A 21,054-nucleotide genomic window follows, 5' to 3' on the forward strand; every position below is an offset into this window, starting at 1 on the left:
CAGTGAGTTTGGCGGTTTTGAGACATCATCTTTCATTGAAAAAAAAACTTTCTCATTTTGCCGACGCGCATGGCTACGGCGACGCGCGCGCATACCAGAAACCGGAGACTTTTTTTATTTGGCCTTACACATCCGTGAATGGGTGCAAGCCAGCTAGTCTGGTTCCCTGACCTAACAATTGCCCGACTTGTATAAATTGCTCTGTTTTGTATGAAGTTGGGTCAGGGAACCAGACTATAAGAACAGCAATTTTGTTGGCGGTTTTTCCAGCATCTATGAACACAAAACTTTAAACAGGTCAGTGTAACAATATTTGCCATAAAATACTAGCCCCTGAATCCTTTCATTTCTGAAAATTACAGCAAAAGCAAATGTTGTATATTACGTTGTATCTTAAAATAGGGGATGTCTAACTTGCCAGTCCATATAATACTCCACCCAATAATGACTTGATGAATTACAGTTATTGCACTACCACTAAAAAAGAAAAGGTAAAGTGGACGAACCTGTGTTAAGACGAACGGAGTGTTCATCTCTCTTTCGTTAGCAATTGGGCCAGACTCATGGATGCTGCTGGGGGGGGGGGGGGGGGGTCACCACACCTCCTCCACAGCAAGTCTGTTACCTTCCCAGCATTGAATAATGCCGGTACCCATTTAACACCTGGGTTGAGAGGAGTAATTGAGGTGAAGCGCCTTACTCAAGGGCACAACACGCATGGCCACGACAGGGGCTCGAACCCACAACCTCACAATCGTGAATCCTGTGCTCCACTGCTAGACCACACGTACCCACACTACCAACTATTGGGACTGTAATGTTATATTTTCGATCATCCACTGAATATCGCAAAAGTTGAATATTTAAATAATGTGAACTGTCTGGAGAAGATGCAAGCAGAAAGTCTGTTATGTTATTTCAATCGTCTCAATTTGACTGTTTTATTGTTTAACAAATACCACATGTTGTCAACGTTCACTTTTGGTGGTTGTTTTGATGCACTCATTACCCAATCAGCCGCCCATCTTCATCAAAAAGATGGCAGAATTCAACGTTACCCACAACATAAAAAGACAATTGCTATTGTCTTTTGTTGTTTGTTGTTCCATTGTTCTGCGAATGGTATCTAATTTCAACCTGTGCGCATGCATGTCCCTGATACCAAATTCAGCTCCTGTGGTTTATTCCTTTTCCTCCACAGTGCAGCCACACTGAAATCAAATACCACATGTATACTCAGAAGATTTTATCACCCGGTATCCTGTATAAAATTTAATCTACATCCTTGCTATTTTGAAAAGCCTTGAGTTTTTTTAACCACAGGTTGACCTCTTGTTTAACCCTAACTCTCTACTTAGTTGAACTTTTACCAAGTAGAAGACCATGTCTGTCGAAATCCATCACTGACTCTGCTTCACATAATGCTTCAGGACCAAATCCGTTGACATCCACCACTGGTGCTGGTGGATTTTGATGGACTTGGTATATTACATGGCTTATCTGCCAAAATGCCCCAGATGAGGGGGGGGGGGGTAGATTTTGATGGAATTGGTAAGGGTAGGGTTAAGCCAAAGACCTTTCTTTCTTTCTTTCTTTCATTTATTTTTGGGAGGGGTTGGAATTTTTGGAATTTGTTTTTTCCTATCTAATGGGACCCAAACCACCACTGCAATTAGCACAAAGTATGCCGACACCATTTTTTTTTCACCACATATAAACTCCATGATAGCCAGTCATTACAAATTAGTTTAAAAAGAAAAATTCTGAATTTTGAATTGAGCAAACTTTCCAATTTCCCACTTTCCTGGACTCCCGATGGACTTTGTACACAACCACCAAAGTGTGGCTGTGATACTACAGCATTCAACACTCGGTTTTGTACCAAACTTGACTCCAATTCCAACCAATCAAGAGTCCAATTTCTTGGCTCCACTTACTTCCCTGACTTGAAGAAGCTCCCCAGGGTTAAGATTTGTTAGGAGTTTCCTGATTTCAGGAATTTTTGAAAAATCTCCTTTGAAATCCAGAATTTGTGAGAGTTTCAGATTTTGTGAGAGTAAAGATCTTGTACGTTCATATGAAGGTCTAGGTATCAGGCATGCAAATTTTACTCGGATGAGCTGATTTCCCCATTTTTCACTTCAACCTTACCGGTATGCCATTAAAAATTGGAAAACACCGTATAAAGTCTTGTAAAGCTTGGAATTTCCCATTACTTTTGTAAATTCCCAGTTGCATGCCTGATATATAGAACAAAGGAATTGGTATTTTAAGGGATGCCATTAAAAGGTAAACGAATATAGGCATGTACCTTAGACCCTATGTTGCTCTGGGGCCATCAGCGACCCAAAACACTCTGCAGATCATTTTGTGGCTATTTAATCCCCCCCCCCCTCCAATCTCACCCATGTCTCAACTTAGACAACGCTAAACTGGGAGACTGCTAATAGATGGCTGAATAACTCAGTGGAGTGCTGGTCCCATGTCCTAAAGGGTGCTGGTTCAAGTCCCACTCGTGTCAGTTTCTTGGATAAATTTGAGATTGATTTAAAGTGAGCCAGTGTGGATTTTAAAAGATTAAGTATAGGTTGCATGCTTTGCTCAATCAAATCCTTTGCACTATATCGACGATCAAAAATTGGTTGCACAAGCTATTGTTGTGGGAATATGAATAATATTGTATAATTTAAGTTCCAGAGCTCTTTCAGTAAAGTACAAAATTAGCATTCTGCATTTTTATCATTTACTGGAAATTCAGAGCTACCAGTTTGCCAACATTTATGTAGTGGACTTTTTGGGCAGTCCCAGGCTTTGAAATCGACCAGGAACACTGACTCTCTTGACTGCACTCCAATAGATGAACAAATAAATGAAAGAATGTTTCTGACAATGTAGTTGTTATCAGCGCTCCCTTTTTTGTGTCTCAAATTTCTCAGAGGAATGTCTGAGCACTGGGGAAATTCCCGCAGAATTCTTTGCAGTATTAATAAATTGTTTTCATCATAAATATTTTTTCACAAAAAAACTTGCCAGCTGGTTCACAGTACCGTGTCGCAACTTGACCTGTTACCTTTTTTCCTTTGCTTTGAGATCCTGCCTGTTTGTTCGGGGAAAGCGGCGACAGCCACGTGTGTGTATCATGAATGATGAATGGCCGTTAGTTGTGCACGTACATTCACCCTTAAGGAGACACGTGCCATCAAATATACTTGTACATGTACCTGCATACTTAATTGCCCGCAAATCCCCAACAAGTTTCCTGTGAAACTAAATATAAAAATAAATTTAAAAAAACCACAAATCTTTGTGGTTGCTATTGCACAGACCACGTGAACAAATACCTGGAAAAACTGGATGTGTAATGTGGCACACCTGTCACAATACAATGAAAGAATTGAACTTTGTTCGCTCTTCAAGTACTGATTGCTAATTTTAGTTCATGGGTTGGCTTCACAGAAAGGTCCAAGGTTTATTGCGTATTTGGGGGAATCCATCAATTTGCAATCATCCTGTCACTAAAACTGTTCAGTTTTGGTTTTTGTTTTTTTTCTTCATTTTTGGAGGGGTTAAGTTTGATGTTCTGATACAAACCGTTGCCAGTTTTATCCTGAAATTTCTAGAAACTTGGATTGCATGCCAGGATATCCAACAGACCATGTCGCCACCAATAAAAAAAGATTCTGAGAAAACCCAGCATGGAATTTTATTTCAGTCAGTTTATTTATATTGGAACAATCGCTTTCCATGCAAAACAAAACAAAAGTTAGAAATCCCAGATTGATTGCACAATTATTCTAGGAATTTGAAATCCTGCAACACCTGTTTTCCTCTCTTTCTATTAGTAAGTTACATCATTTTTGGGGCTAATAAAGAGTTTCTCAGTGCAAACAGATTATCTTTTGCTTAAAATGTAATGTAGCTATAATCATAACATTTTTCAACAAATTACATAATCTCTGTACTTACTTACCTTTGGAATTAAAACTGTGACGAACTGCAAATCAAATTAAATGTAAAGTAAAAGTCCTTAAGGTGCTGCATTCCATCTTTCAAATAAGTTTTTTTTTTAGCCAAACCCAGATGTTTTTGGATGTGGAAGGGTTAGGGTTCAAGTTGTGAATTTTAAGAACCTCAACTGTCACTCCTTCAAGCTGTCAGGGAAACTGTCAAATTAATAATGTCACCATCTCCAGGGTAGACCAAAACAAGTACCTCAAGCTAGACAAGATCTGCAGCTATTTTGAAATGAAGTATATCAGCTTGCTTGTTAAACATTTAAACTATGGGTAAAAATATAAGCTCTACAAATGTTTAGCTAGTTTAAAATAAAGTTTTGAATGTGTTTAAGCAGGATTAGGAATGGAACACAAACATTTGAAATACATTTTTGGCGTTCTGCAAAAGAAAACCAATTCATCAATTGCACAACTTTACTGAGTAAAATAATATGTGTAACGGCAACCAAGTGCACCAACGGCGGAAAAATTCAGACCTCGAAATTAATACATGAAAACAGAAAATGCATGTTCACAAAAGAGAGAGATTTTTTTGTCTAGATTTCAAGAGCAAGATTAAAATGCTTGTTGATCAGAAGTTTGGAAGCATCCAGCCAATTTTTGCTTGCAAGCCGTTGTACAGAACTACAAAAATTACATTAGTGAAGGGTTAAAAAAGTCATTTAATGGCCTTCCCTGGAAAGATTGTGATAGGATGAATTACAAAGGTATAGACAAGGGGGGGGGGTGAGCAGTTCACCCGAATACTTTATTTGGGGACTTATGTCCATGAGAAATACCGAATCTGAGAAATTTCCCTGACATAAATTTTTGCCTCAAAACAAAGCAGGCATTGTCCTTTTATATACCGGCCTTCCCTGAAAATACTGTGATGGGATGAATTCCAAAGGTAAGGGGGGGGGTGAGCAGTTCACCTGAATACTATATCTGGGGGCTTGTCTGTGAGAAATACCAAATCTGAGAAATTCCAGGGGCATGAAATGTCAGCCTCAAAACAAAACAAGAATTGTCCTTTTATATACCGGCCTTCCCTGGAAATACTGTGATGGGATGAATTCCAAAGGTAAGGGGGGGGGGGGTGAGCAGTTCACCTGAATACTATATTTGGGGGTTTGTCTGTGAGAAATACCAAATCTGAGAAATTCCCAGGACATGAAATGTCAGCCTCAAAACAAAACAAGCATTGTCCTTTTATATACTGGCCTTCCCTGGAAAGATTGTTATAGGATGAATTACAAAGGTACAGGCGGGGAGGGGGGGAGCAGCAGTTCACCGTAATAGTATATTTGGGGGCTTGTCTGTGAGAAATACCAAATCTGAGAAATTCCCGGGGCATGAAATGTCAGCCTCAAATGTCAGCCTCAAAACAAAACAAGCATTGTCCTTTTATATACTGGCCTTCCCTGGAAAGATTGTGATAGGATGAAATACAAAGGAAAAGCACCTGGTACTCTCGGAAAATGTTGAATGCGTTGGTTTGAGCCTTTGTATCGCTGTGATCACAAACACTCTTGAAGTGTGTGTTTCAATGCTCCATGGCTCTGTTGCATTGCATGTAGTGGGGATTCCCCCAAAGTGTGAACCACTGTGAGAAATCACAAGCTATTCTATTTATATTCGGTCTTAACAAAGTTGACCGAGGTTTGTTTGCTTTTCACATTTGTACAATTAGTTCAAAGTGGTACCTGGCTCAGTAGAAATGTGCCTTATCTTTTTGGTGAAAGAGGTGTTGCATTTTTAGGGGCAATTTAGCAGGGTATTTCTCATGCTTTCCCCCAAAAAGTGAGAAATCAAGGGCTCTAATCAGAATTTTATATCAAAGTTCATTCATAGGGTATACAAAAGAAAATCACACACAAACGGTGTTTAATAGTTTTAAAAAAATTCACGCTTGGGTGATACTTGCAGTTATGAAGGGAAGGTGTGTGCCAGCTGGCTGCATGAATAGGGCCACATAAGTACCTAGCCACATTGATAGCCCCCCCCCCCCATTTGATTTATAATTTATTGGCAAGCAATGTCTCAATGTTTTTTCCAAATTGTTGTATTTGTTTATTTATTTATTTGTTGGTATATTACTATATCATAAAAAAGGGTCTTAAGTGTCAGATATCCTGTACTTTTATGTCATTAATTCTTTTGAGGATGGAATTTGATAACAAACAGATATACCCCCCCCCCCTAGCTATTCATTATGGAAACAAAATTGAAGTTACAGCAGGAGTATGTCACTTACTCATGTATGGATGAATGATTGCACATTGTAAATGATCGCCATGTATTCTGGTTTGGGCATTTCCATCCTGGTCCTTACGCGTATTTCCAGGAAGTCCTTGGAGTGTTTCTGTGAAATCCTGACAGTATTAATGAGGGAACTGTTTGTTTATGATAAAGAGCAGATCTTTCTCCATTGAAGCGTGGTACAGGAGAAAGTCACAATAATGAACGCCACAGTATTTGTTCGGTGCAAAAAGACTTTTGTGCAAACAGTTTGAGAGCTCCCAAAAAAATGTGGCGAAAGCTGACAGGATATTTACCATATAGCCAAATGTTAGGTATACATGTAGCAGTATTTGTTTTTGCAGCTTCATGCCATAGACCAATCCCAGCATGCTTTCAATTCTATCATGAAGGCCCCCTTCAATGGCGAAAGCATTGTGCCAGCTATTGTTCAGATAATCCATCACGGGGCAGTTGCTTCCTATAATAACTTGCACAATGGTTTCTCCATTGAAGGGGGCCACACCAGTGAACGGGGATACGAGGATTACCACGTAAAGCCAGTGAATGGCCCAAAAAGTCCGGCACTTTGTCTACACAGATGAATAACCATTCTGAATCAATTGACTAGAATGTTTTGGACTCTGGGACCAGCTCTCCCAGCTTATCTTGTCTTAATTGTTGCAGCCAGATGCTTGGTACAGTTTGTTTTAGTAGCATTTATCTGTACTAGATTGTAGGGTCCATCAATATCAGAATTTCTCATTATAGATATGTCATTCAACCATGTGATGTACATGTATCAAATATTACTTACAGCACGAATTGCAAATTCTTGTTGGCCAGGCGAACAAGCGTGTTTCGGGCTGATGCACATTGCAAAACAGACGGGGGGGGGGGGGGGGGGGGGGGGGGGGGGGAATCCTTTGTGTCCATTTGTCTTAGCTACATGTACATGTAACATGCTTTGTTTTTCAGTGTTCCAACCACGCTCTGTCTCGCAGAGACACATTGTCTTACTTTTTTCCGATATCGTTTTCTCATTTCAAATTTTTGATTTTTCGATATTATATTTTCAAATGATAGCGACGATATCAATAAGTGACATCGAGTAATCAAGTAATATCGCTATACGTGTATCGACGGACCCTACTATTTCATAGGACTGTGTTACATTGTGTATCTCTTCTCACCAACACAAAATGGGATTAAACAATTTCTTCAATTACCAACCCCTACAAGTGGGAGGGCATGAGCCATTTTCCCCTGGCTTTGCAGTTTAATGCCTGCCATGCAACAGCTCTATTCCTTAGTTTCTGTTTTTGGTTTTGTTCAGTTACTTTTCCTCTTGTCATTTTCTGTTTTGCTGTCTTTCTGCAAATGTTTCTTTTTGTTTTCCTCTTTTTTTAGGCATTGCTGCATTGGTTTTTTTTCTTTCTTTTTCTTCTTTCTTGTTTGTGGTATTCCCCGTCAGGGGTTGTTTTTCCCTGAGTAGTTTCAGTCACAGGTTTTTACTGCTCAGGGAGTTTCTGTTGCTCACTTTCAGAGAGTGTTGGCTGCCTGCAATATTTTCTTTTTCTTTTGAGCTTTTGTGATCACCATATTAGGGCAGTTTAAACCACAGTGACTGCTATTATGTACCAGTAGGCCTATAAAACCATATGGTGTGGATATTGAATAGGCATATTGGCTGCTACATCTTCTGTGTTGCTTAAAGGGAAAATACAACATTTGCAAACATCAAAAAATAAAACTACTAAGTTTTTACAAAATACCTGACTAGGATGTTGGTAAATGACAGTCTAAAGCATCCTGTAAACATATGGCACCTGGTGTGAAGTCATTTTCAAGAAAATGGTATTTTTGTACACATTTCCAACGGTGGTCAGCCGACCATCGTTGGAAAAACCTAACTATTTTCAACTACTGCTCCAAATTACCATTTTTTTCAGTCCAAATTTTGTTTGCTATTGGTTACATGTTCATGAACGGGTGCAGGCCAGCTAGACTGGTTCCCTTACCTTACAATTATCCGGCATCAATACATTGATCCATTTAATCTTTAGTGGAGTCAGGGAACCAGACTACTTGAACATTTTTGTTTTTCTTGGTTTTTCCAGCGTTTTCAAACACAAAACTTCAAACATGTCAGTGTAACAATATTTGATCCATTATATTAACCCCTCAAATAGTTCATGGCAAAAGCCAATGATGTACATTCCCTTTAATGGTCTTGTTTCAGTGATGGACTACTTGATACAATGGGTCATTGTATACATTTGAAGTCCAAGGTGTGACATTTTTTCTGTTCCTGTTACCTTGGTACCGGTACTTGCATCATGGAGTTGATGTCAACTGGAAATGGAAAAACAAACTTTCCCATCAAACTCTTGCCACAAAATGTAAAAATGAGAGTGCAAAAATCCCCCCCCCCAAAAAAAACCACCATGAGAAACATTTCCAAATTTGCCAGAAAATCATGAAAAATGTTCACACTCCCTATAGACATATGTACACAAGCAAAGCACTATTGGGACTACCTTCTTGCCAAATACGTTTTATAAGGAATCATAGTGTTGACGATGAAAAACCAAACCTTTGAAAAAAATGTAAAAGTCTTCTTTTTTCTCATTTCCCCCAATTCCATTTTTCCAAAGATCCCAGGTTGTCCAGTGGCCCCATCTTACTGTACTAGTCATTAGTGTACTGGCACGCCCTACTGCGGTTAATGGTTAATGCATGTGATTCCCTTTCACCGAGCTTCTAGGAAGCTGTGTGCTCAACCATCGGTTTCGGTCTTGTGTTTATTAACTCACGGTAACCACTCCCAAATAGGAAGTTGTAAAGAGTTTTGGGTCCAATCATTTAGCGGACTGCGAATTGCAAACTACATGTAGTTTTCTTTTTCCATTTATAGCCGCAGGTTTGTGGTATCGTCATGTGACTGTTTGATCTGTTTATAGATGAGTACCATGACTTATCGGTAATTTGGAGACTATGTTGAACTTTGCTCAATCACTGAACTCGTGTTAAAGGGGCATTACAGCCTTAAATCCCTGAAAATGTTATGGTTTGGATTGTTTACTTATCCTATTTCAAAGGTCTGGTTGAATGGAAACTAACCTAATGTCTTACTGTTCCCGAGAAAAGAAAAACACCTGGTTATAATCGGACGCGATGGACATTTTGAGGCATACGCATACGTATTTCCAGCCGTATCCATTCAATGTACGGTACACGTTGTGTGTGTGTGTCACAATACACACAGCACAATACACACATGTTGTTTCTCGCACGTCCACAGAATGCGATGCACTGTGCTGCAGGATTCACAATTAGCACTCAACAGCTCGATTTTGAGAGTCTAAATGTGGACCTTTGAAATTCGTTCTCGCATAGTTTCCGCAAGAATAACACAAAACACCCAGTTTTTAAAGGATGGTTGTGTGGACGTTTTTATCCTACTTTAAACATTCTTTCCAATTAAAATCCTTTTGTTGAAAACGAATGTTGGAGCTCAATAGGGTGCATTCCAGGACGTAATGTCCCTTTAAAGCTACAGTTCATCATTTGCAGCAATCCACAAAGTAACTGATGAAACTATTGTTGAAAAGTGTACTTGGTTTAAAGGTAGTAATGGTACCAAACACCCTGTGAAATTTGAAGAAAACAATGAAAGACGGCTATTCCAACAATGCTTCTAAAGACGCGCCCGCAAGCATTGACACAACGCATGCGCGTTTGCTATAATTCGTCACAGTCGGTTCACTGTGCGCGACATTGCGTAGCTGCAAAGAGGCTGAATGAGAACGTTCAACTCAGGTGCAAATTCAAAACATGACTCGGCAAATTTGAATTTGAAATCAAGATCCTAGAATATTGTTTTCATTGGAATATACAGCATTCACTGAGTTGAAACTTTTAAAAGTTTTTAATCACCCTTTAGATTTTGAGCACTTTTGTTGCTTCAAACAAACATAATGCACAGATTACAAATGATGGACTGTTCAGTACCTTTTAATCTGTGCTGGAATTACTTTGCTGACACTGCAGTAACATACATGCCTATGGGAAGTGGCTTCATCCTGTTGCATAGGCACACGTGTGATAGTAAGCCGTTGCCATGCAATTTGGATGCAGCCATTGTCCAGAGACTTCAGTCAATGGCCTGTACTGGTAGATACTCTGAGTGGAGTTTCACACTGTCCATCCCCAACCCAATGTGCTCTATGAGCTCCATGCGCTACCAAAAGAGGGCGCCCTTTTACCTAGCAACGACGTCCCATGGACGGTACATTTCGCTGGTTGACGCGCACCGTTCCTTGTGTGTGACGCGCGTACACCAGGGGATTTGTTCTTTGTACACGCAGTGGCCGCGCACCCCCAACTGTACTTCCTTTGCCGGTGAGGGGGTACTTGTGAACGGAGCGGATAGACCCACCTTCTCCAAGTAGCATTTAAATAGCTCCTTCATTTGATCCTCATGTTGTATTGTTGTTTCCTCTTCACATAATTTTTTTTGTGTACCGTTATCTTAGTGTTCCCCCTCTTTGCATTGTGCATATTTACTATGCACCTTGAGCATCTCATTATAAAATGATCTGGTGCATTGAGAATGTTTTATCATGTGGGCTACAGTGTTCAGGACACTGGTTTGGGTAACATATTTCCTAAAGTATGCAAAGCTTGCAATCTTCAACTGACATTCAATTTTCATGAACAATCTTAGCCAGACCCTGACACCCCCTTTTTTAGAAGAAGTGTTGCCTTAAGTTCATGTTGCCATTTGTTCAAATACTGCTTCAGTCCTTTTCTGAGAGTTCTGAATTTCTAATCAAAACTGGCCTGAAAAAAACAAACAAACAGAGATTATTTTCCAAGTGAAACTTAAACCTCCTCATCCCATTAGAAAGTTCTAGAACTCTTCATGGAATGTCAGGAAACACGCCCATTGTGAAGCAAGCAGGTTGGATGAACATATGCCAAGATAAACACATAAGCTTCATTGAATACAATCGGTAACACTGGGGAAAAAATGCGGTTGTCGGGTTCGGTGTACAATTCCTCTTGTTCTTGGAAACAATTTCTCATCTATCATGTGATGTTCAGATATTCTGTGAGCTTGATCATCATCCCATAACCAGAACCATTGTCTCTGGAACATTTGGCGCCAATGTGACTAACCGCAACATCATATATGTGGCAATTTCCTTTTCAGTTGCGTGTAACTTACCATTCCAAAAATAACAAGGCCTGTTTTTGGACGAGAGTGCATATATCCAAGTTTATATGATTGTATTTTATAGGCTCTTGTGGTTTGCAAGCAGGAAATGGCAGATTGCACATCACTTCTTATCACTCTGTTGACTTGATATGAAAATTGACAGCTGATTAAAGTAATTTACATTGTTTACAATGAATAAAGGCGTGCCTAGTTATCTCAAACAAACTTCTTCCTTTTTTTCTAGTTCAAATTTAAGGCATATCCCAAAACCTACCCAATTATTATCAAAAAGCTTGCTTGGATGAAAGATTGAACTGGTACTAAACAGTCACTTAGAAGAAATCAAGAAATAAAGGTAATTTCAAAAAATCAGTCAATTGACTGATTTTTTTAAATAAAGAGTGCGATCGACAAAATCGTGAAACTTGAACGGGTTAGGTTTTGAACATTCTTCTTTGGATGTTGAGTGGTGTTATTATTGGGACGAACAAAACGCATAAAATGCGAATGATCCTATATCTTTGAATAACCCACAGAGGGTAGTGGATTAGTCCTAGATTCCTGAGAGGTGGTGTTAAGAAACTGTCAGGGTCCACAACTGGATAGATCACGTCGCACTTGTTAGAAATCGGATATTGTGCTCACTTGGGGCATTTTCAATTATTTTAGGTTGGATTTGATCCAGTATATTTGAATGCGCTTTGAATCAAGTTTAACATGCGCCAGCTGAAACTGGACGCCAATCGGGATTGGCATGTGCCTGCACTTATTAAAAATTGACAAAGAAGTTATTCAAATAATATAAAGAACAGGTTGCGGAATGGCTGATATTTGAGAGATTTTAAAGACAGCATTTGAGGTAATATTCCTCATGGAAGCTCTCCAATCATGCACGAAAGTGGCTTTTAACAAAAGATGTGGCATATGACAAACGATAAAACCATGCAACTTATGGGCTCCGTGCGCCAACAAAAGAGGGCGCGTTTTTACTACTTTGAGCTCCGTGGACGGGACACATAGCGTGAACGTACTGTACGGTACTAGTTCGCTCGCGAAGGTATGCACAACATCCTGAATGTGCTAAAGCTATTAGCCACAGCGACTTTGTGTGAGCCTCAGGCGTCATCGGCACACGAAAACGATCGAATTTAACTTGCGATGGTCTCCCAGACTAATCCACGCCCCCAATAACCTTGGATCATTCGAAATACACAGTGGATGCATTAGGAACCAGTCTAGGTCTCCCCAAACTCTCCTTTTCTGGCCGTTGATGGGGTACTTGTATACAGAGCTCATAGGAGGGTGGTAGATGATTTGACAAAGTCACATAATAAAGTTAGTGGAATTCTTTTAATGCAAGTTATCATTCATGTTTATAGTTTCTGTACCTGTACATGTTCAGACAAGTCCTGGCAAATCCTGGAAACTTGTACCCTGCAAAAACCTTGAATGACCAGGAAAATGTTAGGTCAATTTGGAAATTCTGGGGCTAGAATTTCAGGAAGAATCTGGTTTCAGTTGTACAAGGACAAATGTGATTCAGGACAGGGCTATTCAAATCAACAAATGAGTAAATTCCTTTCTCCTTTTTTTAATTTCAGATAACAGTGATTTAATTGCCTGCACAGTCCTCATGAAAGACAAAAGGTGAGATCATATCCGATGTTCCAAGCATTGGTCACTGAATTTACATCAGCCCAACCAGCTTCCCGTTTATCTGTACAAATATCACCAGCTACATGTTGGTATTTTTATGCAATTGTGACCAGTACATGTTGGCAGAAGTTACGCATGACAGAGCCCTTTTGTTCAGAAAATTTATCAAAAGCAAACACGTCCTTTTGAGTGAGTGAGTGCATTGTGACAACGCCAATTCTGGGTACAAGTCACGTTAGGCCAAGTAAAAAACACTTGTACCTGTTTCCAGTTACCCCAGCCAACCTATAAAATCTTGCATACATGTAACTTAAATCTTTTGATTAAAAAAGAATTAAAGATCAAACCTTGTAGTGCCGCCCCACCCTAGCTTTTGGGGACATCGTCTTTTCGTACATTTTGAAAAAAAATTATTTCATTTTGCCACACCATGCTGCAATTAAAAATTAATCAACCATCATCCCATCCTATTTTTTCTGGTTATAAAAATTTAGAGCAACAAATTAATTTTACACACCCACCCACCTGAATTTGTTTTAATGTAGTACAAGTAGTAAACAGAACTGCTTTTTTTCCTGGCATAATTTGAAGAATATGTAAGTTTGCAGTTTACCAGAAATTATATGTTTAAAGTCTTTCATTTTGAGATTGATTTAAAGTTACTTTGTATATTTATGAAAGCACGTATTACCCTCCTGACAAGGAGGATTAGACTTGTCACAGTCCCTCATTTACCCCTCCCATTTGTCTTTTTGGTTGTCCTCAGTCCACAGAGGGTCAGGCGATTTCTAGTGATTGACAACCATCAATTGATTCTGGTGGAGCCGGATAGCAAGAAGCTAGGATGGGGCGTGGCTAGATTTGTTGGGCCGCTACAGGTAAGGAAGACACTGTGGGTATTGCCACGCCCGCTGGAATATAATTTTGCCAGGAGGTGCTGGGACATGCATTCATGTCTACTAAATGTAGGGGGTGCTTTCATATATTCCAGCACCTGCAGCACCCACAGCACCCCTGTTCCTGCAGGCTTGGGTATTGGACCTGAAGAGGCCGCTCTGTTTGCTAACAATGACCTCAACTTTGCCCATCATGTCCTGGATTTTATTATCAATTCAAAGCCTTCATCAAAGTAAAAAAAACAGTGTCTTTTTTTTAACATAAAAACTATACAACATGAGATGATACCTACATAATATTTACTCAAGTTCATGCACTTGTTGGTTGCTGATTTGGTGGTTAAGACATCGTGCATTGAAAGAAAAACATGTTCACGTGGGTCATTCTACATGTATCCATTTGGGGTCCACTTTTTCCCTGTCTCTGTTACATCTGACATGTACAGGTTTTTGTTGTTAATTTTGAATGTACTCCTGAAGTAATGTTTTCTTCCTCTAAGAGTTATTTAAATTATCCAACAAATCAGAAAATAAATTGACTTCATTTTTAATGACACCTCAATGGCAAAATAAAAAGTTCAGAAGTAATGGACTGGAAATATGTCACACTTTGAATGACTCACATGTATTTATTTACACAAAAACAACCTGACTTTTTTTGCTTTAACAGAGCTGTAAAATGTGAGTCAGTATTTATAAGAAACACAAATTTCTGGGGAAAAAACCCAGAATCTGCAGAAATAAACAACCATACTTCTCAAACCATGACTGATCTCAGCATGTAAGTGATATCTAGATTCATACAGAAGATAAGACTAAGAAAGGCAAGGTATGTCTTCTTCTTTATGTTGCGTGCAGTCATCCAGTGTTGACAGGCAGTGCATATTTATCCACATCTGTACGTCTTTCTTGGAAAGTATGTAGCAAGGAATCGATACATGTATGTTCCAGTGAACGATGACGCAAAGACATTCCCAAATTCTTTTTGTTGCTAACATGCAAGACACCCCCCCCCCCCTCCCAAAAGTAAAAGTATGGTATGAAGTGATTAGGCCTATGCAATCACAGTTTCTTTAACAACCTGATTTGGTGGGGTTGGTTATACGTTAAATCAGAAATATGACACAAACTGTTGGTGAACAATGGAAATTTTGATGCCAAAAAATTACTTTAGGGTTGATATTAACACAATGGCCCAATTTGGTGATAAAATGATATTTTAATCAAAAATGAGCAGCATCCAGTATTTTCAACAATTTCCACAGTTTCTCATACCACATATTTTTCGTTTATAATTTGTTGCATATGTACATGTTGAACTTCATTAATTAAATTGAGAAAAAAAATCTAGTGTGGTGTCAGTGACATGTCAAAACGAAAAAAAACACCTAAAATCAAGAAAGTGGTTTTACTTGACTGAACGTTCGACCCGACGGCCTTTGAATGCACCCTGGTTGGCTGCTTTATTCTCATGAAATGCCAATCATATACTCAGCGCTGAATATGAAACCACAAAGTCCTAGTGTGGGAGTGTTTGTCTATTTGTGTGAACCGACTTTGAAAACAACACGACGCCTGGGATTCTGGTTTTCTTGGAAAGATAAAAGCCACGTACGTCAGTAGATTAATGCCAAAGGACAGTAGGACTGAGGCATTTTAGCTCAGAAGCTCAAAAGTCCTTCACAAGAATCTAAGTAAATATAGGCTGTTTATTCTGTTGATTGGATAAAAACATTGGGAATGCTTTTTACTCAAAAATTTACATATTTTTGAATAAATATATTTTTAATTTAGCAACTTTTTTTTGAATGGCCGAAAAGGAAAACCATGGTAACAAAGCATACAAAAGATAAGCTACAAGTTGAAGCAATTAATAGCCAGAACCAGGAAAGAAATATATTGAAAAGCAAGCTCACAAATAAAAACGCAACCAAAAAATATAATAAAAAGGATCAAATTCAGCAAGGACATGAAGAGCATCTCAGTAAAACAACAACAAAGTTTGTGGAAAAGCCAATTACTTTGGCTGTGATAGATGATTAAATATCTAACGAGGTGTGTTATTTCAGCGTAATGACCTGCATAGTTTGAATGTCAACTTGTTTATTGTGTTAGGAATGTTTTTAGGAATGGATCTATCAAATCTTTTTTTTTAGTATAAGTTTGGCAAGTCAGTATACAATTTCACTTAGGTCATGAGAAAATTTGGTTGAGCATTTATTTGAATTGATCATAATTGTCGCGTATAGATTTTGTTGGTATATATTGTGTTGAAAAGTCTTTTTAACAATACCAGTAAATTAGTCAAAGAATCGTGCAGTTTTTTTGTCTTTTCTGTCCTGATGTGAAATATCTTTCATGAAACTAGGGCAGGGTTAATCAACAACTGTCACTCTCGTTTCCGATTTCGGTTTGATGGGTTTCCTGGCAGAAGCAATAGTTGGTTGAACCTACTAGCAAAAGGTTCGACCGACATAATGTTTCAAACTTGCATAACCTTGGACTCTAACTGAAGTCAACGTAGACGGGGCTCAAGCTCAATATGGACTCATTACTGGGGACTCAGACTTGGACTCAAGGTACCTGAAGTCCTAGACAGTGTTTCAGAATTGATCTTAAACTTGAAAGACATTGAATCAGACATACCTGCAACCAAGACCAGGACACAATCAACAAATATCATTACACACTGACTTGTGATCGTCAGATCTTCTAGTGAGCTGATGTTTACATGTAACTTAACTTACAAATGTAACTCTATTTCCAATTATACATAATGCAGTGGAGAAGAAAAATAATTTGAAAGACGACAAAGCTTGGAAATGGAAGGGTCCATAAGAAGCACAGCTTGTCGAGTATGGGCCCCTAAATTATGTTGATTGTAGATTGGGTATACCAAAGGATACAAAAGGACCCAAGCTACAACCAACACAATATAATAAACATAGAAAGGACTAAATGTAATTTAAATAATGAAAGGTTTGCGGAAACACCATGTGCGAATAATTTCTCAACTAAGAGAATGGTTCTGAAAAGAAGTTAAGAACCAGAGGTATAAACTCCACGTTCCGTTCAGTATGCTCTGACCGTCTTCAGAGCATACTGACGGTCAGAGCATACTGACCGGAACGTCGAGTTTATACCTCTGGTTCTTTTCAGAACCATTCTCTTAGTTGAGAAATTATTCGCACATGGTGTTTCCGCAAACCTTTCATTATTTAGTATCTCCACCATGCAAAGCCTCAAATCTTACTTAAATGTAATTTGACAAACAATAGAATGACAATAGAGAAATATGAAATGGATAAACTTAGAATAATAGACTTACAAGTAAATTTATAAAGGATAAATATAACACATAACGACAAGGAATTAAATGAAGAAAATCAAAACAGGTTAATCATATAATCAGCTAAGTGTAAGGAACATTTAATCAAACTGAACTTGTAAATAATAATCAACAGGTAAATGTGATTGAGGAAATAAATGTAACTCCTATTAGTACAGAATTACATGTAAATATCTCAATTAGAAGCAATTCAAACAATGCACCATGATGTTCAAGCCTATATAATCTCATCTGGTCTGTGAATGTTGACTCGCAGATAGTTTAGGATCGGAAAACCAGAAAGATAAACCTGGATGTGTTCTTCCGGGAATGTTAAACTGTGTCGGAACTTCTACAAGGAATTTCAACTTTTATTTGCCACTGCCGGGAAGTCATGTGGTGTACTTTTGGTGTTGGGCCACTCATTTCAAAACAAGGCCAAGGAAAGTGTGTCATAGTGTGTTTATTATTACAGTGTGTGACAGTAGACTGTTGAAATAAGTACATGTACATGTACAACGTTATATACTAAACAATTGGTTTGGTTGAACATCCACTGCTTGTTGCTAGATTTTGAGTACAAAATTGAACATTGAACAGTTAACACTTAATGAAATACGTTCAGGGAACTTGACAAAAATGGCCAACTCGTGAATAAGGCCCAGAATGTGGCTCTGCACACGTGAACCTATTTTTCGCATGTATTTTTTGCCCGACTAACTGGCCAGTCCACACGTACGCACTCATGTAAATCGGGACCACAGTAAAGTGGCTTGCTCAAGTGCACGAGCATCACATGATCTGAATGTGTTGAATCTCCCTCCTTGAAAAGTCCATCGTGGTGCTGTATTATTATCTTCTTGTTACAAATGTAACAACTGCTTTTTTCTGTAACAGTTACATTGTCCAAAACCAAAGGCAAATACTTTCCAAATAGAACCTCTGAATGAAAATGTTCCTGCCTCACCTTCTGCCAAGGGACCCCACTGGAAATAAGTCGACAGAGTGACAGACTTTTGTGGGCTATCACAGCCAAAAATACCAAATAATAAATAAACAGAGCAAAAGGTGTCTCCGTTACGTACAAGCTAATTTGTGTGCTTACTGTCTTGCGTACCCTCCCCCCCCCCCCCCCCCAATTTAAATGAATGCTGCACATGTATAAACTACTATTCATGTAATTTAAAGGGAAGATACAACATTTGCAAACATGACAAAACAAAATGATCAAATTATCACAAAATACCTTACTGGATTGTTAGGAAACGACAGTCTAAAGCATCCTATAAAATCGTGGCTCCTGGTGTGCTGACATTTTCAAGAAAAATTGTATTTTTCCAATGCTGGTCGGCCGACTAGCGTTGGAAAAAACTGCTCCTAATTTTTCATAATTAGTTATTCCGCATCAGGAAACCAGACTACAAGGACATGATTGGTTTTCTTTGTTTTTCCAGCATCTACAAGCCCAAAACGTGAAACAAGTCAGTTAAACAATATTTGCTATAAATCCTCCAAATCCTTTTATTTCTGAAAATTGCAGCAAAAGCAAAAGTTGTAGATTCCCTTTAATATGTGTATGTCATACGTCATTGCCTTTTCAGGACTTGGAGGTGACAGGGGACAAAGATGACAGTCGATCACTCCATGTCACCATTCACAAGCGGATGACCACCTCCCCCCACGCTAAGCCCATCCCCCTCCTGGCTGCCAGGTTCCAGTTTGATGATCATATACGCTGTATGGCAGCCAAACAAAGACTAACAAAAGGTAGTGAAGCCATCATTGCATTAATTAGGTGTACTTTGATTTTAGTGTATCGTATTTGTAATTGTACGTGTAGTCATTGGTATTGTATGCAGGGCCCCAACTGTTTAGGCATACCCGGGGAATAGAAATGTTATGAATAAATTGTACAATTTTGTATAATGCAATTTACATGTACATGCATTTGTATGTCTTGTTTTAAGGAAAACACTACTTTGTCCCAATTCTGAGCATCAGTCAACATTCTTTACAAAGGGCTTTCATTTTGTGTACAGATTAACCCTCGCTTCTAGAGGCCAATTATTGTTTGGTAGCTAATAATACTGATTTTGTGAAGAAATAATTCACTAACTAAACTTCGGTGGATTTTTTTGGTTCGACTTCTCGAATTAATGCACTTTTATATTGGGTGTGTTTGATTAGTTTCCCCCGTTTATACACCCGGGGAAGCCATGAAATGAAGCTAATCGAACACTGTGGTGTATTTGCCTGGCATTCTTGAAAATTAAAGATATAGTCCATCATTTGTAATTTGTGCATTTTGTTCATTTGAAGCAACAAAAGTGTTCAAAATCTAATGAAGGATACTGAACAACTAACCTGATGAAGTTTCAGCTAAGCTTCAGCTGTACATTCCGAGAAAAACAGCATTCTAAGATCTCAATTTCAAATCAAAAGTTGCTGAATCATGTTTTGAATTGTTTTGAATTGCAGCTATACGCGATGTCGCGCATTGATCCGACGAATTATAGCACCGCGCCCTCCTGTGCGTCGTGCCAATGCTTGTGCGCGCTGCGCCGAATAACAAAACGAACTACTAATTTAAATTTTCCTACGGTTGGAAAGACGCACCGTTGGAAAGGCCTTCTTTCGTTGATTACTTCAAAATGATAGCTTGCCAGAAAGATTAATTTCACAGGGAGTTTAGTCCACTTACTATCTTTCAACCAAGTATGTTTTTCAACAATAATACGCCAGTTACTTTTTCGGATGGCTGCAAATGATGGACTATAGCTTTAAGGTCAGAGGTTGTTTGGGGGGGGCTTTAAAATGTAAACACACCAGGCAAACTGTCATCTGCTTCTCCTGTAAATATTGTTTTATCACTGTAATCAGATCAATAATTGATGAAATTGGAGGATATGCTCTGAATTATCAAAACTATGTCCGTCCAATTGAACACTGTAAATAATTGGCAATATTGTGCCATAAATCTCTCCTCTGTACTCAATTCGTATTCAAGTTCCTGCCATCTTTAATCTTCCTATCAACGAAATCGTCCACTTACATCGTCGGGCAGCCACCAGAGACCCGCTCGCTAGCTGGGGCAGTGGTGGTTGACATCGGGGCAGACACGAGGATCACATGATGGCTAATTGAACACTCGTGTTTAATCAAACACACCTAATGCTAGGAAATAGCAATTGAAACAATATATTTTTCGAGGTGAATGTGAATTCTGCTGTTTTTAAGCAAGCGGTAAAAAAAATTCACAAAGAATTCCAATCACGATGACATCCAGTCGACCCAAATCTCATCTTTCTCTCTCGTCCATGGACAGGTCGACAGCGAGTCCGTCAAGCCAAGACAGCCGACATCGCTGCTCTCTTAGAGATCCCCAGTCCAGCCTCTCCTACCTCCCCTGCCCCGCCCTACCCATCCCTAGGAGCCGCCCATCCAGGCAGCGCCAGGCCCGTCTCTCAGCAGACTGGACGAGGGTTTAGCCTCGGAGACAGCTCATCAGCAGTGCAGAGGTAAGAAAATAGATGGAGATGCTTCAAGTTGTTTTCCTCGTGCCATTTTCAAGTTTCATCTTTAAATATAGAGTCCTTATCTAAATTGCTTTTTTTCTAGCAGTACAAAAGTTAATCACGGTGAGACATCGACCGACTTAATCAACCCATAGGTGATGATGTGTATACATCATATCTAGCTATGGCAGTGTTCCCG

The 21,054-nt window shown here is 39.0% G+C and overlaps 1 protein-coding gene across 1 annotated transcript in view; it reads left to right on the plus strand.

Moving 5' to 3' along the window:
* The window catches only part of LOC119736930 (protein CLEC16A-like), a gene marked incomplete at its 5' end in the record, with an annotated part of 84,037 nt that overhangs the window by 19,411 nt on the left and 43,572 nt on the right, over positions 1 to 21,054 (plus strand). The window contains 4 exon segments of the mRNA XM_038210967.1: positions 13,062 to 13,107; positions 13,883 to 13,994; positions 18,942 to 19,107; positions 20,666 to 20,858. Of these exon segments, the coding sequence (XP_038066895.1) occupies positions 13,062 to 13,107; positions 13,883 to 13,994; positions 18,942 to 19,107; positions 20,666 to 20,858 (517 nt within the window).

This window comes from Patiria miniata, unplaced genomic scaffold, assembly GCF_015706575.1.
Source record: "Patiria miniata isolate m_02_andy unplaced genomic scaffold, ASM1570657v1 HiC_scaffold_3, whole genome shotgun sequence".
Lineage (NCBI taxonomy): Eukaryota > Metazoa > Echinodermata > Asteroidea > Valvatida > Asterinidae > Patiria > Patiria miniata.